General features: G+C 38.5%; 1 protein-coding gene across 1 annotated transcript in view; it reads left to right on the top strand.

Annotated features, from left to right (window-relative positions):
- The window catches only part of SYNE1 (spectrin repeat containing nuclear envelope protein 1), a 295,836-nt gene that overhangs the window by 183,211 nt on the left and 85,069 nt on the right, over positions 1–27,556 (top strand). Inside the window, exons 85-96 of the mRNA XM_065680584.1 lie at positions 915–1,052; positions 2,364–2,549; positions 4,829–4,951; positions 7,011–7,193; positions 7,993–8,136; positions 11,461–11,655; positions 13,601–13,741; positions 18,974–19,141; positions 19,798–19,959; positions 21,170–21,364; positions 24,741–24,914; positions 26,774–26,965. Of these exons, the coding sequence (XP_065536656.1) occupies positions 915–1,052; positions 2,364–2,549; positions 4,829–4,951; positions 7,011–7,193; positions 7,993–8,136; positions 11,461–11,655; positions 13,601–13,741; positions 18,974–19,141; positions 19,798–19,959; positions 21,170–21,364; positions 24,741–24,914; positions 26,774–26,965 (2,001 nt within the window). The remainder of the gene's footprint in view (positions 1–914; positions 1,053–2,363; positions 2,550–4,828; positions 4,952–7,010; positions 7,194–7,992; positions 8,137–11,460; positions 11,656–13,600; positions 13,742–18,973; positions 19,142–19,797; positions 19,960–21,169; positions 21,365–24,740; positions 24,915–26,773; positions 26,966–27,556) is intronic.

Here is a 27,556-nt window from a genome sequence, read left to right as displayed (position 1 = left end):
TTTTCAAGAAGGCAAAAATGGAAGACCCAGAAAAACTATAGAACAGTCAGTCTGACCTCTGTGCCTGGCAGGATCTTGGAGCAGATTCTCCTGGAAGGCATGCTAAGGCACATGAAAAACAAAAGGTGCTTAGTGGCAGCCAACATGACTTCACTAAGAATAAATTGTGCCTGATCAACTTGGTGGCCTTCTATGGTGGGGCTGCAGAACTGATGGACAGGGGCAGAACAGTTGACATCATCTACCTGGACCTTGTGCAAAGCGTTTGACATTGTCCTGCGCAGCATCCTTGTCTCTAAACTGAAGAGATATCAATTTGAAAGATGGAACACTCGATCAATAAAGAACTGGCTGGATGGCTGCATGTAAAGAGTTGTGGTCAATGGCTCAATGTCCAACTGGAGATGGGTAACAAATGGTGTCCCTTAGGGATCGGTGTTGGGACCGGTCTTGTTCAGCATCTTTGTCAGTGACATGGACAGTGGGATTGAGCGCACCCTGAGCAAGTTTGCCCATGATGCCAAGCTGTGTGGTTCGGTCGATATGCTCAGAATAAGCCACAAACTTCAGGGCAAGAAAGTATTTTGGCATTTACATGCAAGGCTGAAATATGTGCAGGGAGTGTACCCCCTAGGGATATATTTGAGCATCAGCACGCTCTCCGAATGGGACCTATATTCTTTTTATCCCTGAAATAGATACATGTTACTAGAAGCAGACCTATTCTAATCCCATAAATACAGAAGTAATTAAATTATATTCAGCAGTAAGGAAAAGTTGTTAAAATAATCCTCACATTAACAACAATAAATAAAATTAATTTTGTCATTCTCTAAAAACCGTACTGTCATTATCTAAGAACTGTAACTAAGAATTACATCTTAGCCTTTTGTGGGTTTTTCTTTTATATCCAGGCTGCATCACACTTGGAAGAATACAATGAGATGCTGGAGTTCATATTGAAATGGATCGAGAAAGCAAATATTCTAGTGCATGGTAGTATAACATGGAATTCTTCCTCTCAGCTTCGTGATCAGTTTAAAGCTTACCAGGTGATTATACGAGCTATGAAGTCTAAAGGGCAGTGTATAGAAGTTAATTTCTAAGCAGTGAGGGGTTTTTAGACCTTTTTTGCCTTCTTGAGCAAAAAGTCTTTAAATGCTTTCTTTAACTGTACCCCCAAGTCTCAAAAGATGATTAATTTTTTTTTTGGACAATTGCTTTGATGACTGAAATTAAGATATAGACATATTGTTGAGTAAAACTACACGATTCAAAATTAATCTCCATATTTACTCAAGTATATTGGCTTCATAGTAGATTTTCATTGGGTAATGTGTCTATACATCATGATTCTGTCACATGGAGTACCTCATTGCAGTTGATATTCCTTTAAAATTTTAGTTATCCAAACAAAATTTCCAGTTTAGGTTTGGCTTTTTTTCTTTTTCTTTTTTTACACTGAATCGGGATACCCTTTGTTCTCACCTGATGAGTTTCACACCAAATGTTCTTAAACTGATACCCAGTGGATGAGTTTCTTCCAGTTGCTTCCTGGACATCCCATACCGGAGTCATTTACTGTCCCTGTGACAGTGTGTGGAATGTGCAAGTGTGGGATCTGTAGAACAGTTTTAAGGTTGAAGCTTGCCCACTGTCACCTGACCACGTGGAACAAATCAAAGCACTATATGATTATCATGTCTCATTAATGACAAAATAAGGCTGCATTAATTATGGGGTTTATATGTACATTAGTTAATCGTCAACTGTCTTCACTTACATGGGGGCCAAGTAGAATGTCACATTTTCTTATTCTGAATAGGAACCTCTATGCAATTTTTCCTGAGGATAGCTGGGAGCTGACTTGTTTTCCTATGGCTTTTTCCCTACTTCAGAATTGATGAAGATAGAGGCTTATATGATGTCATGCCACAGAATGCTTCAGTAGCCGTGTTTTAGGCAGTGTTAATGACTACTGCCCTGCTATAAAATTGCACCCAAGTGCATTCTGCTGCTTCCTGTTAGGTGTATCAGTCTTCCAGAACAAATTCTGTCCACAGATTATGTATATCATATTTTTACAGGCTAGTGTATATACCAAAGTGAATGCAAAACACTAAAATTATGTACAGCTGCTGAAGCTTTATGACTTACTCTTTTGTTTCCTAGTCTCTATAAGCTGAAGGACTTCAGCGTACACTCAGAATTAAGCATCTTGCCCGAGCCTTACCGGAAATCAGTAGAACTTAATCATGTGCTTACCGATGTGTACAAATTGAGGAGTTTGTAGAATGGGGAATACACTTAAAGATGCATTTAAGATCAACTTTGGCATTCAGTTTGTTCATATTTCCATCTAGACCATGCTCGATGAGTCTGGAGAGATTCAGGGTGACCTTGAGGCCATGAGTGAGAGGATTGAGTATCTGGCAAGTGTATACTGTACTGAAGGCATGTCACAGCAAGTACTGGAACTGGGACGGCGGACAGAGGAATTGCAGCAGGTTATCAAAGTGCAGCTACCAAATCTCCAAGATGCTGCCAAGGTATATTAAAGCAGTTTTTCTAATGCTAGCTGACAGCTAGGGTGCTGTGTGCATCATGTTTCTGAGATTAATAACAGTGCAGATTATCTGTGGTCTATAGAGGGCATGATTGTGTTGTCTAAAGTTAGGTGTCTTGTGTCATTTGAGATAATGCCTTCAGGTGGGGCAAGATTCCTGCAGATCCTGTCTTATCTGCCCCTTTGGGAGGGATGAGGATCATGATGTCTCTCAAATGGCACTGAGCACCTGTGTTTAGATACTTGAAAAGTGTGTGTTGGTACTTTAAACACTGTGCCATTTCCTTTATCCTCATGTTTAGAGATGTCTAAAGCCTGCTTATATTAATTCAGATTAGTACTGGACCAGACCTGGGTTTCATAATGTACAACTTAACCTCTGCAGGGGAATGCAATAAAAAAAATGAACATGCTTTTTCATGTCACTGGCATTTTTGCTCAGCATTTCCATATGGATTAATGTAAATGTGAATTATATCTCTGAAGTGTCTGAGGGTATGGTAAACTGGTGCAAGACTCAGGGAAAAGCACAGAAGTCTTTTGTGCTTTGCTTACTTTTACAGTAAACCACAATATATGAGCAGAAGGCTTTTACTATTTTTTATTATTATTATTCTTATAGAACAAACCAAAGATGTGCACACAAGCAAACGTAGTAGAAGTGAAACTTACTAGCTTTATTTCTGAAAGAAATACTGGAGCAATTGAATAAACTATTTGTAAATTCTCATAAGAAAACATGGACATGAACAGAAGTCACCATAGATTTATGAAGAAATAAAACCATATAAAAATGTCTGATTTAATGTGAAAGTAATAGATTTGTATATAAATGTACAGTATGTCATATATCTTGACTTTAATAATGTTTCACATGATATTGTTATTAACAAAGTTAATGAGCTTATCTAGTTGAAAATTCAGTAAGCAGGTGTAAAGGTGGCTAGAAAGCTTTTCTGGGGTGTAGTTATCAATGTTTCACAGCTCAAAAGGTCTTTGGGCTGTAGGGGTTTGTAGCATTCTCCCTTGGATCTGGTAGTATTCGGTATTTTCATTAATATTGAATGGTTGGGTGGAGGTTTAGAGATCATGGCTTTTGGGATGCTTAGAAAATACCAAATGTACCTGAAAAAAAAATAGGCTGTTAATCGACAGAGACAGGGGGTAACTGTCATGTTTAGATAGGAGGGAACAGGCATGTGTTCCAATGAATGAGGAAATAACTGGATTGGTGAACCTTGTTAAAAGGTCTTAATTTTAATAAAGTAGATCATGGAAAAATGAGTGAAGAATGTCACAACATTGTAAAAAATCCAAACACCATGCAGAAAATAAAGTATATAATTGTAAGGGTTTTGAATTAGTCCTTTTGTTCTACCTATTGGTCACTAATGAGGTTTCAGCTGTATCCAGTTTTGCACTTGAAGACAGACATGGACTAACTGGAGAAAGAACAGGGGATAGTGATGATTGCAATATGTGTATAAATTTATAGAAAAGATACCTAAAAAATTATCCTAACATATGATGTATTCAGAGAGAGTAAAAATAATTTGTTCTTCATGTTGTTAATGGGGTTATAAGCAGAAGACTGAAATTACAACAAAAGGTAACTTTATTTCAAGCCATCAGAAAAATATATATGCAAAAGGAGAGTACTGAAATAGTTGAGTATGTTGTCTGTAGAGATAAGTGGGAATCCACTGCTAGAGGTCTTTAAGAACAGTCTGTAAAGATAAGACAGTTATGTCCTGTCATTACAGGAAGATGACTAGAGGACATCTTGAGTTCCTTTGTAGGCCTTGAACTTCATGAAATTAGCTTTGTAAAGTACATGCTGTATTTGAGATTGAGGAAGTAACTTAAAATAATAACTCTGGCTTTGAGAACTCTTTTTCTAGACTGTCATATGGCTGGTATTTTATACAATATTTTAAAATGAATTTTTAAAACTATGAATTAGTTTTGGTGCTGTATATAAGGGACATAGCTACAAAATCCAGACAGAAATGTTTATAGTGTTGAGGTTTTTTTCCTGTTATTGGGCTGGTTTGTTTTTTTTTTTTTTTTTTGGGGGGGGGGTTGCGGGGGGGGGGATGGGTCGGGGGGGTTGGTTTGTTTGTTTTGTTTTTTGTTTGGGGTTGGGTTTGTTGGGTTTGTTTGTTTGTTTGTTAGGGTCTTTTTGGTTTTGTTTGTTTTTTTGGGTTGTTTTTTTTTTTTTTTTTCCTTATTTATCCCTGAATCAAATGTGTTCTTTTACAGGACATGAAGAAATTTGAAGTTGAGCTGAGAACCCTGCAGGTTGCTCTGGAGCAAGCCCAGGCCACACTGACCTCTCCAGAACTTGGACATTTGAGCTTAAAAGAACAGCTCTCTCACAGACAGGTAAAAGGCCAGGACCTCAAAGTTAGCACTTGAATAGTGTGAGGTAACACAAAGAATAATGAATGCTGGTGGGAGTGATTGTACTGTTTCTTAGGAGAGTGATAATTTGGGACTAGAACTGCCAAAGGAACAGGAAAAATCGTTCCCTCAAAGGGGATGGTAGAAGCGTAGTCCTTTCTGAGTCTGTACTTAGCTTGATGTGATTCTGAGAAATGTACATCCAATCCAAGTTTAATCTGTATTAATAATAATCATAATAATAATGGTCAGTTCATCCAGTGATGAATGAAGCTCAGTACATCCAGCGCTCTTATCAACAGATTCTTAAAATGCTTGTAAAGGAAGTCTAGGTAGTGTGTTGCTCTGTCCCCCAGTAGTCAATTGGAAAGCTAAGAGAAAAATCAGTTTTCCTAAAATTCCGTTATCCTTAACTTCAGTTACCTTTCTTGTATGCTTAGTTGAATTACCATCATATTGCTGCTTTCTGTATAGCACTTGGACTGCTATAGAGATCTGTCAATTTTTTATTTTTGGTCTCAGTCTCATGACAAAAATAATGACCCATTTTATAGCTTCCTGAATTGCTTAAGGAATATTTTTGCTGCAGGCTAATATAGAGATATAGCTGTCTTAGTCTGCTGTTAAAATGAAATGTCAACATCCATTTTAAGGTTAAAATCTTCAGAAAAAACATTTGGATGGAAGGTAAATTTGCAGAGCATTCACTTTTGATTAAAATATGCAGTCTTTAGGGACTTGCATTCAAACTTCACAATGTGTTGTTGAAGAGTGTAAGTGAAACACATCACCCACTCTAAGAGTAAAGGAATGTGGAGCTTACCTTGTTTTTTATGTGTATTCTTTGTTCTGGCTCTAGCAGGTCTCACAGTACAGATTTATTTTGTACAGAAAGAGGCTGTAGCCACTGCCAACCTGTTTCACCAGACCAGAGAGTGGGTATTGGAGAGTGCCTGGCTGGCATGCAGCCCCCAGGGTACCTCTGGGTGCTGGCTGTGCAATAAAGGCACCTTTGCCAGCATATAGGGCCTGCCAGAGAAGAGGCCTCACCTGTGATGGCTGAAGAATAGGCCTTTATACCAAATCTCTGTTCAGATTATCCACCATAAGTCATGATGGCACAGAAATAAAGAGTAAACCACAATCCTCTCATCAGCATGCACTTTAGACTCACTTAGTTGTCTTAATGCATATAGTATAAGGGAAGGGAGATGACCAGTCTTTTTATCCCTGTTTGCCACATAACATTGTCTAGCTGAAATCCTTTCCTAATGTGCTAAGGCCTCTTTCAACAACTTTGCCTTTTTTTTCCTTTTGTTTTTAAATTTTCTTTAATATTTTTTCCTTGTTTTACCTGTAAATACATTAACACCCCCTAGTGAAGATAAAAAGAATGTTGGTCAAATCTATTCACCAGTCATTACACTTAGGCCCTTCTCATGCATATGAACAGACAGCTTGAGTGGACGTGAACGGAATGAAGACTATAACTGGCACCCGGCCAGTGGTTATTCAAAGAACAAGATTTCTGTGTAGCTGTGTTTCTTTCTGTTGATTGTCTTTTGCATTTTAAATAAAGTTTTCAGCCATGGCTTTTATTTTCAAAAGAAGGCTATGAACACAACAAGATTCATTTGCTGGTTTGAAAATGTCCTTCTGTCTTAGCAGGGAGTTAGATTTTAGCATTAAAATATGTGTATACATAAATGACTCCTATGCTGCTTTCATTTGTGGATTTTGTAAAGATGTTTTTTTCAAATATGTTAACAAATATTTTGTAGTTGGATACTTAGAAATAGTTATTACTATGCTTTTTAATGAATATTTTTATTCCTATTACATGGGCTTTTTGCTTAACTAATATTTAGAAGAATGCTCATTTCAGAATGAATAATTCCAGACAAAGTGTGTTCTGATTATATTCAATTTAGAAAATTTGTTTGCTTTAGTCCTTGAACTCATAATTATTTTTTCTTCGCTGCATTAAATGCTCTGGAAGATCTGCAAAACTGGCTTATTGTGGCACTGACTTTGTTTCTAGCATCTGTTGTCTGAAATGGAGTCACTGAAGCCAAAGGTTCATGCAGTACAAGTCTGTCAGAGTGCCCTGAGGATTCCTGAAGAGGTGGTCACTGGCCTGCCAATATGCCACAGTGCCCTCAGGCTCCAAGAGGAGGCCAGCCGCCTGCAGCACACTGCCATCCAGCAGTGCAACATCATGCAGGTAAGTGGTACTCCATCCTAGAAATTACTCTGGATAACTTGAACAGTGCCGTACAAACTGTGGTGCAAACAGAGAATTTTATATCTCTGTGCATTCCTCTTTTTCCTGTAGGTGCCATTAAGAAGTTCCCCAATAAGTTTTCATTTCTCTGTGTTTTTGGGGGTTCTAATAGTCATGATCATGTTAATTGTTAATCAGACTTTCATCAGACTTTCATCTCGGTTCTGTCCTTGATCTTGTACTTTTTGTAATACTGTTAGGTTTAACTACACAAATAGCTAATATAAATTGTATGCAGGTTAATTTTATCATATATATAATCCAGTTCATTAAATTAATATATCATTATAACATCATCAGCTTGGGATTGCATAAAAGCTGTTAATTAAATAGCTTTCTAGGATATTTTTTAATTATTGTTTAAAATGTATATATTTTTTCTTTCTGACTTTGGAGTAATTCAGCATCTATTATATTTGCATTTTCAAGTTCTGTTAAATACAAGAAAACTAGGTTTTGTTTGTTTGAATTCATAATTAAACATGTAAAAGGTATTTCCAAAGAAGAGAAGTATAAGGTTTAATAGCAAGAGATTTTCAGTGATTAAGGATACTTGATGCTACTTAAGTGTAATATTTCTGAATGGACTTTTCCCTGACTATATTCCTGCTTTGCATATTCAGATACAAGTACCAGATAAATTAAGTTTGCTGCACTTCAGAAGGGAAATCAGACATTCTTGGACTAAATAAATATTTATATTCATGTAGGCACTCAATTTTCTTTTCCCCCTCTCTAGGAAGCAGTGGTTCAGTATGAGCAATATGAGCAAGAAATGAAACATCTACAGCAAATGATAGAGAGTGCCCATCATGAGATCCAAGACAAACCAATAGCAACTGGCAACATCCAGGAACTTCAGGTCCAGATTTCACGTCATGAGGTAGGAGAGCAAAATGTAACAGCATGGGGTCAAAGGCAGCTCAGGGACCCAAAAAAAGCTTTTCATAAGCAATGGTCATAAATTATGCGAGTAGCTTCTCAGTCTTACTTAAGGCTAGTTGAGTAGAGAGATGTGATACCAGATAGGAAACTTATGCTATTGGTACAGTGTGGAGCATTCATTTGCTTGTTCAACTAGATACATCTTCATCTCCAGGCATAATTGTGACAAACTAAAGCATTGCATAATTGAGGGGCAGTTAACATAGGTGCTTAACTAAGGAGTGTCCCAGAAGTTAATGTTGAGCAGTTAATCAAGTGAGCACTGCTAGTTCAGTGATCCTCATATATATAATATGTATCTATTTATGTGTATATCCTGAAGTAATTACTCATTTCCATGCCAGTAACATTCTGTAAAAAAAACACCAGGGGACATGAATCACAGGAAAAACACAGTCGATTTGGAGGGAAACTCTGCAATGTTGACTCCAAAGGCTTCTTTTAAAGTTGTTGGGAAGAGTTTTGTCCTGTGGATTTACAGGTCCTGCCCTCAAACCGGTTGATTTTCAGCCCTTGAATGAGTCAGGATAGTCTCTGTGCAGCTTTCTCACTGTGCTGGCCTTGGAGCTCCTGAGCTCCTTTCACCTTCCCCTGTCGGGTATTTCTTGGGGTAAGATGTACCATTGATCTATGTGTTACTTTTGGCACTAGATGGCGCCCTTTCTTCACATGAGAATTAAAGCTGTCTGTGCTATGGTGTGATATAACCTAATATTAAATGCGTTGCTCATTTACTCTCCAGTTGTTACAGAGGTTACTTGGTATAAATGCAGAGCAGTTTGGTTAAACAAACACTTCTGGGGTTTTAGTACTGAATTAATAATGCTACTATTCTCTAGTCAAATGTTCTGGAACTGCAAACACAGGAAAGTGACTTCAGTGGTACAGGGTAATGTTCCTAGAGGAAGGAATGATGCTGCAGAGAGGATGGAATGATGCTGCAGAGAGGAAGGAATTCATAATGGGGCAGCTTGAAATTTCATCTGCATTTGAACAAGTTCAGTGCTATGAGTCTTTCTAAATGTCTCTGGGAAAACAGCTTTACTCTATTGCACATGTGGAGATCAGTCAGAGTGGACAGGTTTCATATGTGAAAGCTTTCCACATTTAGGGATAAGGAATTTTGAAAGACTCAGGTGCATAGTTTTGGCTCATATTTTGTCTGCCAAAAACCTGTGGAAATGCATAGCATAAAGGGCATATTTCATACACTATATTACTTCAAAAACTACTTTGAAAGGCAAATTCACCAAGATGCTTATTACGGGTGTTTTTAATTTAAGAAAACTTCAGTTCCAGATTCCCTGTTGAAGCCTGCATGGACAAGAACTGAAAGGGACATTTGTAGTAGTTATATTTAGAATTAAACTAAGAAAAAGATGGTAGAAACAAAATACAGCTTGATTTATAGGAACCTTGTATTGCTATGCATGTAACATTCTGAAACTGTTTATTAACCTGTGCTTATTTAGACTTTCATATAAAAAGTGGGCAAGTATCTCCATACTTGTGAATTATTTTAATGGATAATACAGTATTTCATAAGGCATTACTTTTATAAGTCACTTAGGGTGGTTTTTTTTTTCACAACTGCATTTTTGCCTCCTTTTCCTTATTTTCAACATGTTACTCAGTGCATTGGAAATTAGTATTACAAATGTTATTGCATCTAAGTAATAATGACGGAATTAAGTGAGTATATTGACTGATGATAATTTCTTACTGAACCCCAGAGATGTCATTCATTAAGCATTAGTGAATGACTGGTACCTGCCAAAGAGAGCACTATTCCAGCTGCTAGACATTAAAATTATGGCTTAATTTGATTGCAGTTGGGTTTTTGATTGATCTAGTTGATGTTTTATACTGAAGACTTTGCTTAGTCTCCAAGGTAGGTCTTGGAGCTTCAAGAGAGCTCCTTTTGTTATTTACATGGCAGACAGTGACCAGGTGCCTTTGTAACCCAGGCAGTAAAGTGTCATCTTCAGTTCGTGTGCTGCTTCCGTTTTGATCTCTGTATTCCTCACTATGACTGTTCTGCACTGTGATTTTGAGAAAATAATTTCCAGAAAATGTTATACAGCCCCCCCCAAAAAAAAAATATTTCATTTGACCAGCCTGAAGCGTTACTTTTATTTACTTTTTAAAAAATATTTTAATTATATTTTTATTATACCTACTAGATTTTGCAACTTCTGTTCCTATTTTTCCGTGAAAACTTGTGTTTGTTGAAGAAATAAAAGCAGATAAAAAATTAAAGCAGTATATTTGAATGAATAATCACTGATTTAGCAGGCAAGCTTATACAAATGTCCTTTTCATTTTGTAGATCAAAATTCGTATTATTGAATCTCTGTGGAAACAGGAGCAATAGCTTTGGCAGAAATGTTAAAATCTTCTAGCATTGCTTTTTTTGTTTATTTACTTTAAGTATATTAGTTGAAAGCTTTGAGGCTGGACAGCAAAGCAGTACAGGGCAGGAGAGAAGACAGGTCAGTTTCTAAGGTTGTTCATTGTTCATTTCCGTCTTTCTTCTCCAGCTAAACTTAAACTTATGATGGTGTTTGGTCATACAGATAGGCCCCTTTATAGCCATAACAAGATTAAACCACAGCTTATCCAAACAGTGGCAAAAAGTGATCCAGTCTGCATTTAATCTTATTATGTTACTGATTGTGCCTATCACGTTTGATCTTGCTAGACCCTGTAAGTTATTGTTTGAACAATTAATTTGTTCTGTTGAGAGCTGAATGGGGCATTTTTTTACAGTCGTTACCACATAGCTTCATTTCCGTGGCATGCACTATGTGGAGAAGCTTCATCTTCCTCAGATAAATGGAAATAGAACAGGGAAAAAAAATAGGACAGGAAGAGGAAGATGCATTTCCCTTTTCTGCAGTCTGAGGCTTATAAACTTCATGTCAGGTTCAGGCTGGATGCAAGCGTGAGGCATCCCTCCCTTCCCTCTGTGATTATCATGCACACAGAGCCTTTGCAGCATTTTTCCGGTTTTGCCTCAAAGCTCTCGATTCTGCGGTTTAGCTCTGCAGCCAGACGCAGCCTGACTTGTTCCCTCCACTATCAACATCCTGCTTGTCAGCTAGTGCGGCAGCTTATGCAGGGCTCCTGAGAGGCAGTGCTGTGATGTTATTGGCTGGGCTTGGAGGGGAGAGCTTGCATTTGCCAGGAAAGCTGGAATGCTGCGAGTCCTGTGGCCTTTATGGGCAGCCTCTGCATAAGGGAAAAAAAAATGTTTCCTCAGGAGCTGGCTCAGAAGATCAAAGGATACCAGGAGCAAATTGCTTCTTTGAATTCAAAATGCAAGATGCTGACAATGAAAGCAAAACATGCCACCATGCTGCTGACAGTGACAGAAGTGGAGGGGCTTTCAGAGGGAATGGAGGAGCTGGATTCAGACCTGCTCCCAGCACACCCTGCTCATCCCTCGGTGGTTATGGTAAGGAATACTTTGGTCTTGGTGCTGTTTATCTCAGCTGCTTGGTTTTGCATCATTGCAATACTCCTGTGTAACAAATTGCCACAGGTTACGTATACATTTTGCTTTTGAAATGGCTGGAAGTGTGGCAAACCAAACAAGTTGCAGCTTCCCCTTCCTGTAGTTTGCTTTATGTGGGTTTTCAAGATTTCTTCATAAAAGGTGAAGTTATTTAACAGACATATACCAGTGGAAGTTTTCCTTAAGAAGATGCAAATTCAGTGCTTTTCTTCCATGCTGTCAGCATGTAAGAGCAAACACTGAAAAAGTACTGAATTGCAGGAATGAGATAAAACCAGATTAAATATTATTTCATAGCCTTGCAGTGGATAGGTTTTACACACTGTATTTTTAAAGCTCTTATCTTAAAATGTTGATGTCATAATTTACAGTATGCTGCTATATTTTCAGATGAGTGTGTTGGAAATGAAAGCTGGCTAAGTACTGCTGTAGGCCTCATAAATTACTCTGCTTTTGTTTGTTTCTGACTGGATCTCATTACAAATACACTGCTGATGGTATTGAGATTTTTATCTGAGTGAAAATAGAATGCTGATTTCAGGATTTTTCATTGTATAACAGCATTGGGGAAGTAAGAATAGTATGTTGCTACTGGATTGTGTGTATTTTATATTCCAACTCTATTCCTCATTCTAACCAGGCCTGGATACTGAGGCCAATACTGCATTATTCTGTAGCTCCCCACAGTATTTCCATATGCAGCAGTGATTGTATTAGAAGACATACAGCTAAACCCTAATTTACTGTTATTGAGTTGTTTGCTATACAATTTCTTTTAAATTCACTAGGGTACAGGAGAGCATATTTATACTGAAGTATGACAAGTAAAGTGGCTGACACACCAGAGGACTGTGCTGCCATTCAGCGAGACCTGGACAGGCTGGAGAGTTGGGCGGGGAGAAACTTGATGAAATTTAACAAGGGCAAGTGTAGAGTCTTGCATCTGGGGAAGAACAATCCCATGTACCAGTACAGGTTGGGGGTTGACCTGCTGGAAAGTAGCGAAGGGGAAAGGGACCTGGGGGTCCTGGTGGATAGGAGGATGACCATGAGCCAGCAATGTGCTCTTGCGGCCAAGAAGGCAAATGGCATCTTAGGGTGCATTAGAAAGGGAGTGGTTAGTAGGTCAAGAGAGGTTCTCCTCCCCCTCTACTCAGCCTTGGTGAGGCCGCATCTGGAATATTGCGTCCAGTTCTGGGCCCCTCTGTTCAAGAAGGACAGGGAATTGCTTGAAGGAGTCCAGCGCAGAGCCACAAAGATGATTAAGGGAGTGGAACATCTCCCTTATGAGGAGAGGCTGAGGGAGCTGGGTCTCTTTAGCTTGCAAAAGAGGAGACTGAGGGGTGACCTCATCAATGTTTACAAATATGTAAAGGGTAGGTGTCAGGATGATGGAGCTAGGCTTTTTTCAGTGATATCCAGTGATAGGACAAGGGGCAATGGGTGTAAACTGGAACATAGGAAGTTCCACGTTAACATCAGGAAGAACTTCTTTACTGTAAGAGTGACAGAGCACTGGAACAGGTTGCCCAGGGGGGTTGTGGAGTCTCCTACACTGGAGATATTCAAGGCCCGCCTGGACAAGTTCCTGTGTGATGTACTGTAGGTTACCCTGCTCTTGCAGGGGGGTTGGACTAGATGATCTTTTTAGGTCCCTTCCAACCCTTGGGATTCTGTGATTCTGTGATTCTGTGATACTGGTAATTCACCAAGATTTTTAAACTGGTAAACTAAGAGCATGAAGTATGACCAAATAATGTCATAGTAATTCTGGCCATGTGTTGGTTTTTTTTTTTTTTTTTTGTTTTGATCTCAGTCTAAGTCAAACATAGGTTGAGGTAACTGATTTTCTTCCTGTGCTCTGGGGTTGCTTTTCCTGTGGCAGATGACTGCTGGTCGCTGTCACACGCTGCTCTCCCCTGTCACTGAGGAGTCTGGGGAGGAGGGAACCAACAGTGAGATTTCTTCTCCACCTGCCTGTCGCTCTCCTTCACCTGTGGCTAATACAGATGCTTCTGTTAACCAGGTACCTCCCTCTTGGCATTCATTCAGCTTTAATCTCAGACATGCATGGTTCCATTCCACAGGTGGTTTATTTAATCTTCTGAAATAATATTTACCTACAGCTCCAAGGCACTGAGGCTTAACCTGTAACCTAACTGAACCTTCAGGTTCTAATTCAGAATGGATGCATATTCTGACTTCTGAGTTTGAAATGTATAAATCTGGTGTTAAAGCTATTTGCTGTTTTTAAAAATATATTTTAATTGACAAAGCTCTTGCATGTCACTACTGTTTTCTATTTATAACCTTATTTTTATTTTGTCAGTAGTACTTAATGGAATCTTGCATCCTGAGAAGAAATGCAATTTTGTACTCCACGTAAAAAAACATTGCATTATGTCCATACATATCTATCTTACTGTATCAATGGCATTGTAACATTGAAGTCACACGCTGATATCTTAATACCATTTAAAGTATTAACTTTCATGGTTTGTTGGTTTTTTTTTTTTTTTCCCCATGTATTGTTCATTCCATGCTTTCTATGACAGTCTATTTTAAGTGGCAGATCAGTGAAACCACTGAAGTTAGATTTTTAAATCAAAACTGAGGGGTCTCGCATTTCTAATGAGCAATGAGCCTAGCACATGGAGCATCATGCACATGAAAGCACATGAAAAATATTAAGCTTTAGAAGCTTAGAGATGAGCCTTAGGGGCAGTCACCACTTCTCTGAATTCATCCTGTTGTGGGTTTTGTGGTTGTTTGTTTGTTTTTTTCAGTTGTGAATTCTTCCAAAATTGACCACTGCAGACTTAAGCGGTAGAATGTATTGTGTTGCATGGCTGAGTGGAATTAGAAAGGTTTGAGCAAGAAGCCCACTGATTCCTTCCACTAATTTCAAAGATACATATGTGCTGCAGAAGTTGCTAAATATGAATAATTCATTTTCATGAACTGACATAAGGAAGAATACTAAGGTAAAATAGTAAGACTGGTGACAAAATCTTCAACAGAAAAATAAAAAGGTTATGTAATTAATGAGAAAGATTTTTCTAGCGTTCTGTTATTTCATATAATCAGAAATTTTCCATTAAAGTTTACTTACAGTAAAAAGACAGCTATATATTTCAGCACAAAAATCTTATGACAGTGTTAATCAGTGAAATAATTAAAGGACCAAGAGCATCTTGCTTCCCAGTAAATGAAGCCAATGTCATTTCCTTACATTTCTCTGAAAATGTAAAATCAAGCTAACAGCTCCAGTATCTCAAATAATAAGGAAAACCCAGCAAAGAGGCTCTTGCACCATGAGGTGACATCAAAACGCAAATTTTAGAACCTGTGATTTACTAGGGCAAAATTTAACAAGAAGATGATGTTTTTCATTTAGCAGAATATTTTTGAAAGAGATAAAATTGGTGGTGTTATAATCTAAAAAATTTACAGATTAAGGTTTCTTCAGTGTGGTTAGTGTTGAAATGATCAGAACATACTAAAAAACAAGCAGAAGAACAATCCAAAATGCAGCGGCTTACAAAATGCTTAGGTTTGCACTCACATGACGTTGAAACTAAAGAAGCTGTGAAAGTGCCAGTGCTGACCATGATGAATGCCCAGGGAGACTTCAGGAAAGAAGGTTGGTTAAAAAAAAAAACCTCACCAAAAAACCTAGAGATTAGTTAATTAGAGTCTTAAATGTAAGCTAAAAACTCTTATGACACTCGGCAGAACTAATTTGAAAATCTTTTGTTATAAAAAGTAGCCAGCATTAACAGAAAAAAATTCTCATAGGAAGATAACCTGCAAAGTACCAGAAAAAAAAATGTGAACAGGAGCTCTAGAAAGTGAAGAATTACATTAATTTAGTCTTTGGAAAAGAATTAAGAGATTTCATGAAGTAGGGGGTGAGGAGGAGAAGGTTGGATGTTAAGGCTGTTTTTTAAATTCGTGCTATCTTTGTTACAGTGTTTCATCATGGTTTCGTAGTGTCTCTTAATGGTGAAAGGTGATTAGTCTGAATTCAGACATTCTTGCACTTTTTTACATTACTAACAAGTAATGAAAATATAAAACAAATGCCAACTACATATTAGTGGAAATACTGGTTCTGTGTATTGAAATAGAGTAAAGCAAGACCGTAAATACAAGAAAATAACAGATGTAGCACTGTTAGCAGGTGCCCATGTTGTTAGTTTTGTACTGAAACTCCTCTAAGAACAATGGGGTGGGTGGGGAACTATAAAAATGTTAACTGTAAGAAGGCTGAGGAATTTCATAGTATACATTTCAGCAACAGATGACAGTCCTTCAGTGCAGTTTATTTTGATGTATAGCAAAATCAGACACTTCATCTGCTGCAGTACTGAATGGGAAGCCTTTGGAGTTAAAACTTCTCACCTTTACCCAAAGGTATAGTTGATTAAAATTTGGCACATTTTTAAAAACTTCTTTTTCCAGATAGGCAATGCAGCACAATTGAATTGCAAAAGCTGAAGTGTTGTCAGAAAGCCTTTGAAGCCACAGCTGATGCTGTGATTCAGGTCTTCAGGACTGGGTCACTATTAAATGTCTTTTTATCTCCTTTTACACAGCTTACTTAATCATTCTTTCTCCTTCCCTTACAAAAACTCACCTAGAGTGCTGCAACAGCCCTTGTTAAATATCCTTTGAAATCTAAACACACCCTTTGCTCCTACATCCTAACAACAAAGCCTGAGTACTGTTCTTTGGCTAATTTTCACGAAAGCAGGCATGATATGTTAGGGCCTTTTAGGGGCAACGAAATCTGTTACTTGTAACATCTGGATTCACACTACTATTATCTGAAAGCTCTGCCAAAAAGAAACTCATGTATACTCCAGAAAGTAGTTGAAAAGATGAAGGGGTTGCTTTTCTTTCTCTGTAAAAGCAAGCTTTTTATTCTGGAAACCATGACTAAGAAGTCTCAGAAGCCCAGCTTTTCTATTGGTCTTGAGAGAGGGCTAGCTAAGGGCTGGAGAGTAGCTGCTGATAAGGCAAAATGAGAAGCTGCCTGCACTGTTGCAATTTTTCACTGTGACATGGAAAGATTACTTGTGGTCAGAGTAAAAGATTCTGAAATCGCAGTAACGAATGCTATGCTAAGCTGTTACCTATTCCCTGTTAGCTCCTGGACATCAGAAATAATTTTATCATGAAATTGTTCAATTTTCTCTATTATTGCCTCGGAGGAAGTACCTCATCTGCCACTTTTGGACAGTTTGATGGGAGTGACCTTGTTCCTGTACTCTTCCAGAGCTTGTTTTGTTTTGTTCATATACAGTATTAGATAAGATAGTGAAATTACATTGGGAAATATAGATTCTGCTCCAGGTTAGGATCCTAATTATAATTGGAGCTCTAGTACCCCAGATATAGTCTTGTGTAGTACCTAACTGGTATACACCTATACAGAATCACAGAACAATTTGGGCTGGAAGGGACCTCTGGAGGTTGTCTGCTCCAACGCCCTTTCTCAAGCTAGGCCACATACAGCAGGTTGTCTGGGACTATATTCAGGTGGGTTTTGAGTATCTCCAAGGATGGAGACTCCACAACTTCTGTGGGCAGGCTGTTGCAGTGGTCAGTAACCCTTAGAGTAAAAATGTGTTTCCTGATGTTCAGAGGGAACCTCCTGTGTTTCAGTTTGTGCCCATAGTCCCTTGTCCTGTCACTGGGCAACATTTAAAAAAGCCTAGCTCTGTCTTCTTTGCACTTTCCTTTCAGGTATAAAATAGAATCATTAAATCATTTAGGTTGGAAAGGACATTTAAGATGGAGTCCAACCAATAATCAAGCACTGCCAAGTCCACCACTAAACCATGTCTCTAAGCACCACATCTACAAGTGTTTTAAATGCCTCCAGGGACAGGGACTCCACTATTTCCCTGAGCATCCTGTTACAATGCTTGACAAATCTATTGGAGAAGAGGTTTTTCCTAGTATCTAATCTAAACATCTCCTGGTACAGCTTGAGGCCATTTTCTCTCGTCCTGTCACTTGTTACTTGGGAGAAGAGACCAACACCCACCTTGCTACAAAGACATTAAACAAAACTGGCCCCAGTACTGGGCCCTGGAGAAGAGCCACTGACTCTCTAACTCCTTTCACTCTTTGGGAATTTGTATTTATACACACACTTTTATATTTGCAGTACATTAAAGGGTCTGCAGTCTGTTTGGTAGACACAGGTCTGTAAGCTGCTAGGTGAAAAGCACTTAGTTTTCCCTGTCATGTTGCTCAACCTGCCGAATTTTCATCCCTATCCTACAAGGTCAGGAACAAGGAAATTTGAAATCATTGGAGGAGGACTTTCCAAGCAAACTCTCCAGTAGATTTTGAGCAATGAAGGGCATTTACTGATGCAGAGTTGTTGAGGAAACTGAATAATAGCTGCTGGGTTGCATGGTCTGGGCATAGTTCACAAAATAAGGCTAGTAAGTGAGAATAAGGAAGGCTGCAGCTTTTTTCACCTTCCAAATAGATGTGGTGGTAACTCTTATTAAATGGTTTTGTTTTAAATAATCCTTGTTGTTAAGTCTGCTTTCCTGACTTAAATATAGGTACTGTGCATGTTTCCTGAATTTTAAATTTTCTGTATATTTTTTTAATTGTCACCTGTAATAGTTGAAGGAATCGCCACACACTGCATATGGAATGTCTGCTGTGAAACAGTTCCACCCTGAATTTTCAATGGCAGTTTGAACATTTACCCCTTTCTTGTAGCAGTTCTGGTCCCTTTTCCCACTATCTTTTGTAAGTTAGCCGAGAATATCTATTTGTTTGAAAGCTTACTACAAGCTAGTGTTTTGTACTCTTTCTTACATCATTGACTAGTTCTTCAACATACTCCTTTTTTGTTCTTCTGTTGCCTTCTCTGTGTTCGTTGGAATGACATTCTTTGTCACCTACCATGCTTTACCCCACTGTCTGTTGCGATAATGCTAGAACAACGCTCCCACTTATAGCACTCCCTTAGCCTTTCCATGTCTGTCCATACCTGCCTCCTGTGTCTCCCAGCTAATATCATGAAAAAAATGCGTCTGCAGTGGTCTTCATAGTGAAGCTCCAGGCCATACTCAGTGTTCTACTTTTTAATATTTATTTAGTGTGTTGCTCAGAGGTTTTCTGGTGGTTTTGGCTTTTGGGGGATTTTAATGGACATATGCAATGGGACAGTACACGGGGGGAATGTTACATTTTGAAAGTGCCATAATGTGCTTCATGCTTGTAGGACATTGCTTATTATCAAGCCTTATCTGCTGAACAGTTGCAGACAGAAGCTGCTAAAATTCAACCCAGCACTTCAGCCACCCAGGAGTTTTATGAACCAGGCTTAGAAACAGCTGCTAGTGCCAAATTGGATGATTTGCAGCGTTCTTGGGAAACACTGAAAAATGTGGTAAGTCTTCATTTGAAGGGTTCAGTAAAATTAGATAGTTTGTAAGGAGTAAAATGAAAAGAACTGGTTTATTTAATATTTTTCTCTGCAATTCTTGGTTTTCAAGCAGAAACAAGAATTGTTAGTTGTGATGTTATTTTCCCTTTGTTCTTTGTTTGGAAGCCTGTGTTTGGATAGACCTCCATTAAGTCATTAAGGCTGATGGCTGATGTTTCTGAAGGCAGCTATTGTTAAGACTACATTGCATAACCTAACAGGGAAATCCACTCATGCTGGATGAGCTGACAAAAAAGGCCCAAGAATTCAGTTTCCTCAAGTACTGAGTCATCTTAACGCATTTCTACATAGTAGTGCAGCATAATAATTCAGTGAAGTATGACAATGGTCAAGGTTTTGATTGCATGCTATAAATTTTAATTCTTTGCAGAGGCACATTAGCTATTATGGGATATTAAGAACTATACGTCTAGCAAATAGTGCATATCCACATGTTTGAGTGCATAAAATCTAAAATAAATAATCATTTATAATTTATACTTTTGAAAACTTGTGGCAAGTTCTTGGATTTAGTCTGGTAAGCCTAGGGATGTAAGAAGCAGAAGAAAGAGTAAATTTTATATCGGAGGTCAGAATTCATACATTCCATTTCTTTTTAGATCAGTGAAAAGCAGCGTACCCTCTATGAAGCTCTTGAGCGTCAGCAGAAGTATCAGGACACACTCCAGTCTATATCCACAAAAATGGAGAGCATTGAGATCAAACTAAATGAGAGTCTGGAACCAGCCAAAAGCCCAGAGAGCCAGATGGCTGAACATCAGGTAAAAATTTACACATGACAATTAGACGGAGGGCATGCATTACACGTGTATCTTTAGTTCCCTTTTTTTAGTAAGCAGCATTCTTCACAGCTGGATGCCTCAAAAACATGCATTAGTTGTATGAAGCTTCTCTGCTAACTGCCTTTCTTGACTTCTGCTGTTCTAAAGATGGTGTAATGTGGATTCTTTTAATAAAAAGCCTTTTAAAAAAGTAGACTAAATAGTAAGAGTTTGTCCAATCAAAATTTTCAGCAAAATCTTTTGTCAGAGATGGTATTCATTGCCACCTACAGATAGTGTTCTTCAGCATCAGTGCTGCTAGCATACACTGGACTTTTTATGATGCTTCCAAGTTTACTAAGATCATAACTAATACTGAAGCATGTTAAATTGATCTAAATACAATATTTGCTTTGTTGAACAAAGCAATCTAAAGCATACAAAAAAATCCCTCCCAAGGGAAGTCTTGAGAAATGGCATCCTGAATAAGAGAATATTTTGTCAAATAACCAATCTGACATCTGTCCAAGTTGTAATCAACTAAGCCTTCTATTTGATAGCTTGAAACTACGTGGTGGGGCCAGTTTTCATTTCAGTAGGAACTCCATGACCTGAAAAGGATAACTTTTGGCTTTTGTAGCACTCTCTTATGTCCTGTGCATCCAATGTGTATACTGTCAGACATGAAGGAATCTTGGAAACTGATCTATGGGATAAGAATGGTGGCAGTAACTTCTTTTACACCATGGAGTTAATCGCTGGATGTTTACATATATTGCTGGATGTTCTTTGTGGAATTAGTAAGTTTCAGGTGGGAAGCTAACTCTTGCACCTATTTCTCTCTCACAAACATACACTCACCAACTTGTTCATCGTCTTCACTGTATCTACTAGAATACCCTGCATAAAATTTTTTGGAAGAATAGATCTGTATGTATAATATTTCAAAAATACTTCCTTTTGGTGATATGTTTCAAATTTCAGGTAAGTAATTAAATCCACATTTCAGTTTTCAGATGTATGAGCCTGGCTTACTCACCTAAAAGCAGGACTCAGACTCTACCAGACCAGCAGTGATATATTCCTGTACTCTGTGTTCCTTATGCTCCCCTGGGACAGCTATCTTGAATTTTTTATTAAGCCTCCTGAGATACTTTTCTTCTCACTGATAAATGACGCAAATACTTCCTCTGGTCTCATTTCTAAATAGGCTTTGATGGATGAGATTTTGATGTTACAAGAAGAAATCGCTGAGCTTCAGACATCATTAGCCCAGGAGCTGGTTTCGGAACCACTGGATGCAGAAGCTGCTGATCAGCTGGCATTGCAATCCACTCTCACAGTCTTGGCAGAACGAATGGCCACAATTCGAATGAAGGCATCAGGAAAACGCCAACTATTAGAGGTACAACTGTAGAAGTGGGTCATGTTCCAGATTTCGAGAGCCACTTTTGGCAGACCTGTACTTTCACCGAAGTTCTTAGTCACCACTGAGTGATGATAATTGAAAAAGTAAATTTAGTTCTGCTCATTTCTCACAATTCCTTTCACTAATAAACTATCACTCTTTTTTAACAAACCCCTTATCTTAATGCTAGGTGGTAAGCAACCAGAAGGAACTTGGAAACACACTGCAGGAGTTAAGTAATATATACATATATAAGTTTATTTTGTTTTTAATGCCTACATTGACATTTTCTCAGTAGGTTCCCTTGGTATTCCTTGTTCTCCATAGGAGAAGTAATGAAGTGCAGGTATCAAAAGTCATGTTACCTACAATAAAATTTTAAGAAGACACCTCTCTGAGAAGGGGGAAAACCTAAAACAAGAAATAACACTTCTTCTAAACTGTTCCATTGTCTATGTTCATCTTACCAATGATTGGTATGCAGACTTTTATTGTGAAAGATGCACCCATTTCTTTCTTTGACTACCAGCTTTACCAAAAATATTTCAAAACTAAGGTGATTTTTAAAAAGTCCTTTGTGTATAGGAATGTTGCTGTGTGAATTATATAGGTGAAAACATACAGTCATGCTAATGCTGGCTACATTAGTTTGGCTACTTGGAACATTGCAGGGCAGCTTTGCTGCAGTCCTGCTAAGAGCTGCAGCACTGAATTCACAGACACAGCAACTGCTGTTATTTCCAGCATCAGTTGATTCTGACAGACTGAGTGAGAACTGACTCTGTGGAACTAAGCCATGATTAGTTGCTGGCTGGGGTTAAACCACAACACTGAGTTACAGGGGAGTCCCCAGGGTGCATCAACTGCATTAGTTCTGTACAGTGACCTGAATAAATCCAGAGAAAATCTCTTTGTTATTCTTTAAAAATTGCACTGAGTTTTTCCTTCTTGGAATAAAAAATACTTTTCTCTAAAAATAAGGGACTAGAAGCAGAGTAAGGATCTTACAAGCTGCTTGGTAGTACTTAGGAGGAGATGCTAACTAATAATTTCAAGATAAAGCATGAATCAGATACACTGCTATCAACTATTGTTAAAATTCTGACAGGTACTTCACTATAATAGCAAATATGTATGGTAATTAGACAGTATTCAGTAATATAACCTGTGGACTTTGTAGTTCTGATTTCACAGATAAAATCTGTCAGGATACTGCAGGAATGTAAATTTAGCAGTGCAGATAGAACAGGTAATGAAAACATGGTGCTGTTGAGGGAGTGGATTGCTAATATTGTTCTTTCTCTGAACCTAATATAAATACCTAGAGCTTGAGAGCTGTTCAGCTCTGGGTTATTTGAGGCTCTTAACAACTATCATTATTCTTTAAATTATTCTAACATGTAATTATTAATTTCCCATTAAAATTAAGTGTTCAGAAAAGCTGTGCAAACATGTCCCTGTGTGAGGGATTTGCCTTGCACATGCACATCTGAATTTCCTCACAGAAGTGTGGTATGTTGACCCTGGCCAGCAGCCAAGCACTCACCCTCACTCCCCTCTCCTGCAGAATGGGGAAAAAATAGGCAGACAAAAAGATTCATGGATCGAGATAATGACAGCTTACTAGGGTAAGGAAAAGCTATGCGTGCTAGCAAAGAAAAATGAAGAACTTATTCATTACTTCCCCATCAGCAGGCAGATGTTTAGCAACTTTCCTGGAAAGTAGGGTCTCACCATATTGTTGGTTGGGAAGACAAATGCCATAACCATAAATAGCCCCTCTCCCCCAACCATTTTACCTGGGCTTTTATTGCTGAGCATGAGCTCATATGGAATATCCCTTTGGTCTGTTCAGTTTAGTTGTGCTGGCTATGTCCTCTCTCAACCTTTTGCCCTTCCCCAGCCTACTGGCCTTTGTGAGGGGCAGTTGGAAAGAAATCCTTAGTTCTGTGCAAGCATTGTGCAGCAATAGCCAAAACATTTCTGTTATCAGACAGGTTTAGCCACAGTTGCATAAAGCACAGCACTCTACAGGCTGCAATGAATTTAATTTTATCCTAGCCAGATCTGGTGCAATCTTCTTCTCTTGTTCCATACTATTTGCAGCATGCTTAGGTTCCACATTATCCAATACATCTATATATCCTCTGACCATCTCATTCTATCTGTTTCCTATTCCTGAAATCCTCTCTATTCTCTCCAAAGCTCCATATTTCACTTGTTCTTGGGAGCCCAGAACTGGACACAGCACAACACTGTGCAGCTCAGGGCACCATTAGCCTTCTTTACCACAAGGGTCCATTGGTGGCTCATGCACAAGTTGGTGTCCACCCAGAACCCCAGGATCCTTTTCTGCCAGACTGCTTTCTATCTACTTAACCTCCATCATATACTGCTGCCTGGGGTTGTTCCTTCCCAGGTGCAGGACTTTGCACTTCCTTTTGTTCAACTTCATGAGGTTCCTGTCAGCTCCTTTCTTCAGCATGTTGGGATCCATCTGTTGTATCAGATACTTCTCCCATTTTGTGTCATCAGTAAACTTGCTAGGGTTGTTAATGGCCTTTCAATAGACTTTATGCCCCTGATCTCCACCCGCTGGGCCCACCTGTTCAGCCTGTTCTCAAATTCATATGGAACTATTAAAGGGTGAGCAACTCTTGCTGATCACTCCCTGTCTGTCCAATAGATAGACCAGCTAATAGATGGAGCCAGGGCCTCTGTATTGCTGCATAGCAGTTGCAGCAGCCACTGGACCTTAATGTCCTTCCACACCCCATGGCACAGGGATCCTTCAGGAAGCTAGGCAAGGTAGACAGCTCTTCATACTTTTTACACTCAGTAGCTACACCAGAGACACACCAGTACAAGTACCCATCTTGTGCCTCTCTCTCAAGACAATAAGGTAGCCTGCAGCTCCCACAAAAGGCAAAGTTGCTCTCCTTTCCCTGCAGCCCATTCCCAGTGCTATACCCCCATACATCTTTTTCTGTAAGCAAACAGTTTGCTAGTTGAGCAAACTGAATCAATGTAGGGGGGAATCCGAAGGACAGCAGCAAGAGGAGGCAGAAAGGACTTCACCTTTAGAAGACTATAATAGCAGAGATTTACAGAAAGAAGTAGAAATACAGTGGCTGAACCGAAAGAGTATTTCAGTCACCAGAAACTCATGCTCATTAATTGAAAGCGATAATATTTTGTCAAGGTTTTCAACTTACCAAAGAAAAGGGCTTATTATAGCTAAAAAATAATATATAGAAGTTATGAAAGGAAGAGAGGGTGGGATTTTTGGGGGGGGTTTGTTTTGTTTCGTTTTTTTTAAGTGACTGTTGTAGTGTATTTCTTTTATAAAATGAAATGTAATTTGTACCTCTAGGAAAAACTAAATGAGCAGCTGGAAGAACAGCGGCAAGAGCAGGCTCTTCAAAGGTACCGTTGTGAAGCTGACGAGCTTGACCACTGGCTACTAAATACCCGTGCAACACTTGACAGTGCTCTGGTTGCTCCTGAGGAACCTATGGACATGGAAGCACAGCTGGTAGACTGTCAGGTAAAATTATCAGTCTTGGAATGTTTAGACAAACAGGATTGACGTAGCTTTATTTGAGTGAAAAGTCAAATATGGAATATAAATGTTAAGACAATTAATTATTGAGTGGGATGAGCCAGCATATTAATGGGAAGAATTTTCTGAGCTCCTTAGCACCTCCTATATGCTTAATTATCTTCATCAATTATTTGTAAAATATAGCCTGTTCTTAATTCCTTATTCAAGATTGCATAGTGCTTTAGACAGCACGTGCAAACATAGCAGTAGAAAACCAAGATATCTGGACTGCAAGAACATTTCTGTTCACCGCAGTTACGGGTTTTTGCTCCGCTACAGCTAGAGCTGTTGAGCAGCTCCCTTGTTAGGCATGCAAACACCTGCATTGTACTTTCTTACTCCTCCTTTTCCAGCTGAAGAATACACTCACACTAGCAGTGGTACCAGTGACAGTGTTGTGTTTTCTTCAGGGCTAATCCCTAGCTTTAGTCAAAAGTAAACTATAATCCTCAGTAGTTAATATTATCAGCCTGAAATAAAAGACAACAGAGGAAAAACGTTTTGCTGCATTAGTCATTTCATATACTTTTGCTAATAAGACTTGAATCAGTTGTAACATACAGTTTCTCAAATAAGTGGGAGTTTTCCATTTTTAAATGAGAGTTTAGAACTATGAACATTATAATTAAAATTGCAACATAGACAAGAGAAAGATGGACAAAATATCCCCTTTCATATAAAAGGATATTGGCCTCTTATCAACTGAGGATCTCGACTGTTTTAGGGTAAATAGGAGTTAAGTTCCTGTAAGTATGATGAATTCAACATCAGGTTAAATTTCCACTGATACAGCTTCAGTATTGGAATTTTCAGTCAGCTCAGTCTTGTGTGTTCTTCCATCACTCATCCTTAGGAGCTGTTGCTGTATATAAATAAGCCCTGTGAACTTAAAGCAGTTTTTGTTTTGTTTTTTTTTTAATAGAATTTATAAAAATACACAAAAAGAACGGTTAACTTTGTGGAGAAGTTACTACTGCTGTTCTTTTGCTTATTCTTAACATCTTAATACAGTAAGCTTTATATAAAGTTCTATATTGTTTCCACTTCTTAGAGACTTTGCCAATCTTATCCTGTATGCATTCTTTCAGGTGAAATATTTGTAAGTTTATAGTAGATGGTTGCTATGGAAGCAAAAATATTTGATGTCAGGTTAGGTTTTTTTCTCAAGAACTGTGTGAGCTTTGAGTTTGGAAGATCAAAATATGCACTATGTCTGTAATACACAAATAGTTAATGGAATGTCAAGGAAGTAGCTTTTGAGAATAAACATGCCAGAGCTTTGTCACTTTAAGTCTCTCTTTAGACTAAAGAGGATTATACAGAAATCCTTAAGTCCATCATGCACCAATCAGAAAGAGCAGATAGTGAGAAGAGAAGCTTATCAACCTATCCAGAGCAACGCAAAGGAGGAGGTAGGAAGCATTGCACTGAATGTACATGAAAGAAGAGGAAAGTAACTCTAGCTGCATGCTCTGTTTTTTCTTATGATGGATATCAGTCTAGCATCTTGGGCACCCCTACCTTTAAAGTGCAAATAAAGAGCATCTCCTCTACAACAAATCGTTTGTTTCAAATAAGTTTTTAATTTCCTGTTTTGAAAAAGGCTGCAAACAGAAATGGTAAAGGCAGATATTTGCAAGCGTATTCCTAAGGACTCTGAAAGGAAGTGGAAGGCAAAGCAATGATAATCTGACTTGCCCTTAGCTTGGTGACGAGTGAGGTAGGCCACAGGTTGTCTTGCTGGAAAGCGTGACAGGTGCTGGGAAATGTATGATTTTGGTTCTTTGTTTTTGCTGCTGCAGAACATGCTGGTTGAAATAGAGCAGAAGGTGGTAGCCTTGTCAGAGTTGTCTGTGCACAATGAGAACTTGCTTATGGAGGGGAAGGCTCATACCAAGGACGAGGCAGAGCAGCTGGCTGTGAAACTCAGGACACTGAAGGGCAGCCTTCTGGAGCTGCAGAGAGTGCTCCACGACAAACAAATCAACATTCGGGTAAGTGGTTTTTTTCAGCTGGTTTTACGGTGGGCAGGAGGCTGGGGGATTTCATAGCAGATTTATGCAACTAAGCAAAGGAGTAGAAATATTTTACTGATTTAGACTGAGCTATTCATCTTTAGTTACTAAATGGAATTACACCCCAAAATAAATAACTGCCTAGCAAGCTTTGGTTAACCATTTCTAAGTTGCCAGCACCGCTTCATGGTGAAACTCTCCTAACCTCACTGTCTTCACTTGAAAGGACAGAAGTGAAAAAACTAAATGATTAGCTTGGTCTGAATATACTCTATTCCTGTTCCCAGTTCCCTTTAGACTGCATTTGCTCTGAGGCAGGATCCCTTCCCCAACAAAAGGACAATCCTAATTACATGTTTTCCTCCATACAGCATGCACAACACAACAAACATCAAGATACATTTTGAATGTATGTGTATATATATATATATATATATATATATATATATATATATATATATATATATTTGGCTAATACTTAGTGGCATCGTTATACCAAACAAAGTATTACAAAAAGGAAGATGCATTTAACCTCAATCTTGTCCTAGGTTTCTATTCCTAGCAGCATTG

The sequence above is a fragment of the Lathamus discolor genome, chromosome 5 (genome assembly GCF_037157495.1).
Source record: "Lathamus discolor isolate bLatDis1 chromosome 5, bLatDis1.hap1, whole genome shotgun sequence".
NCBI lineage: Eukaryota > Metazoa > Chordata > Aves > Psittaciformes > Psittacidae > Lathamus > Lathamus discolor.
This window is presented reverse-complemented; position numbering and strand designations above follow the sequence as displayed.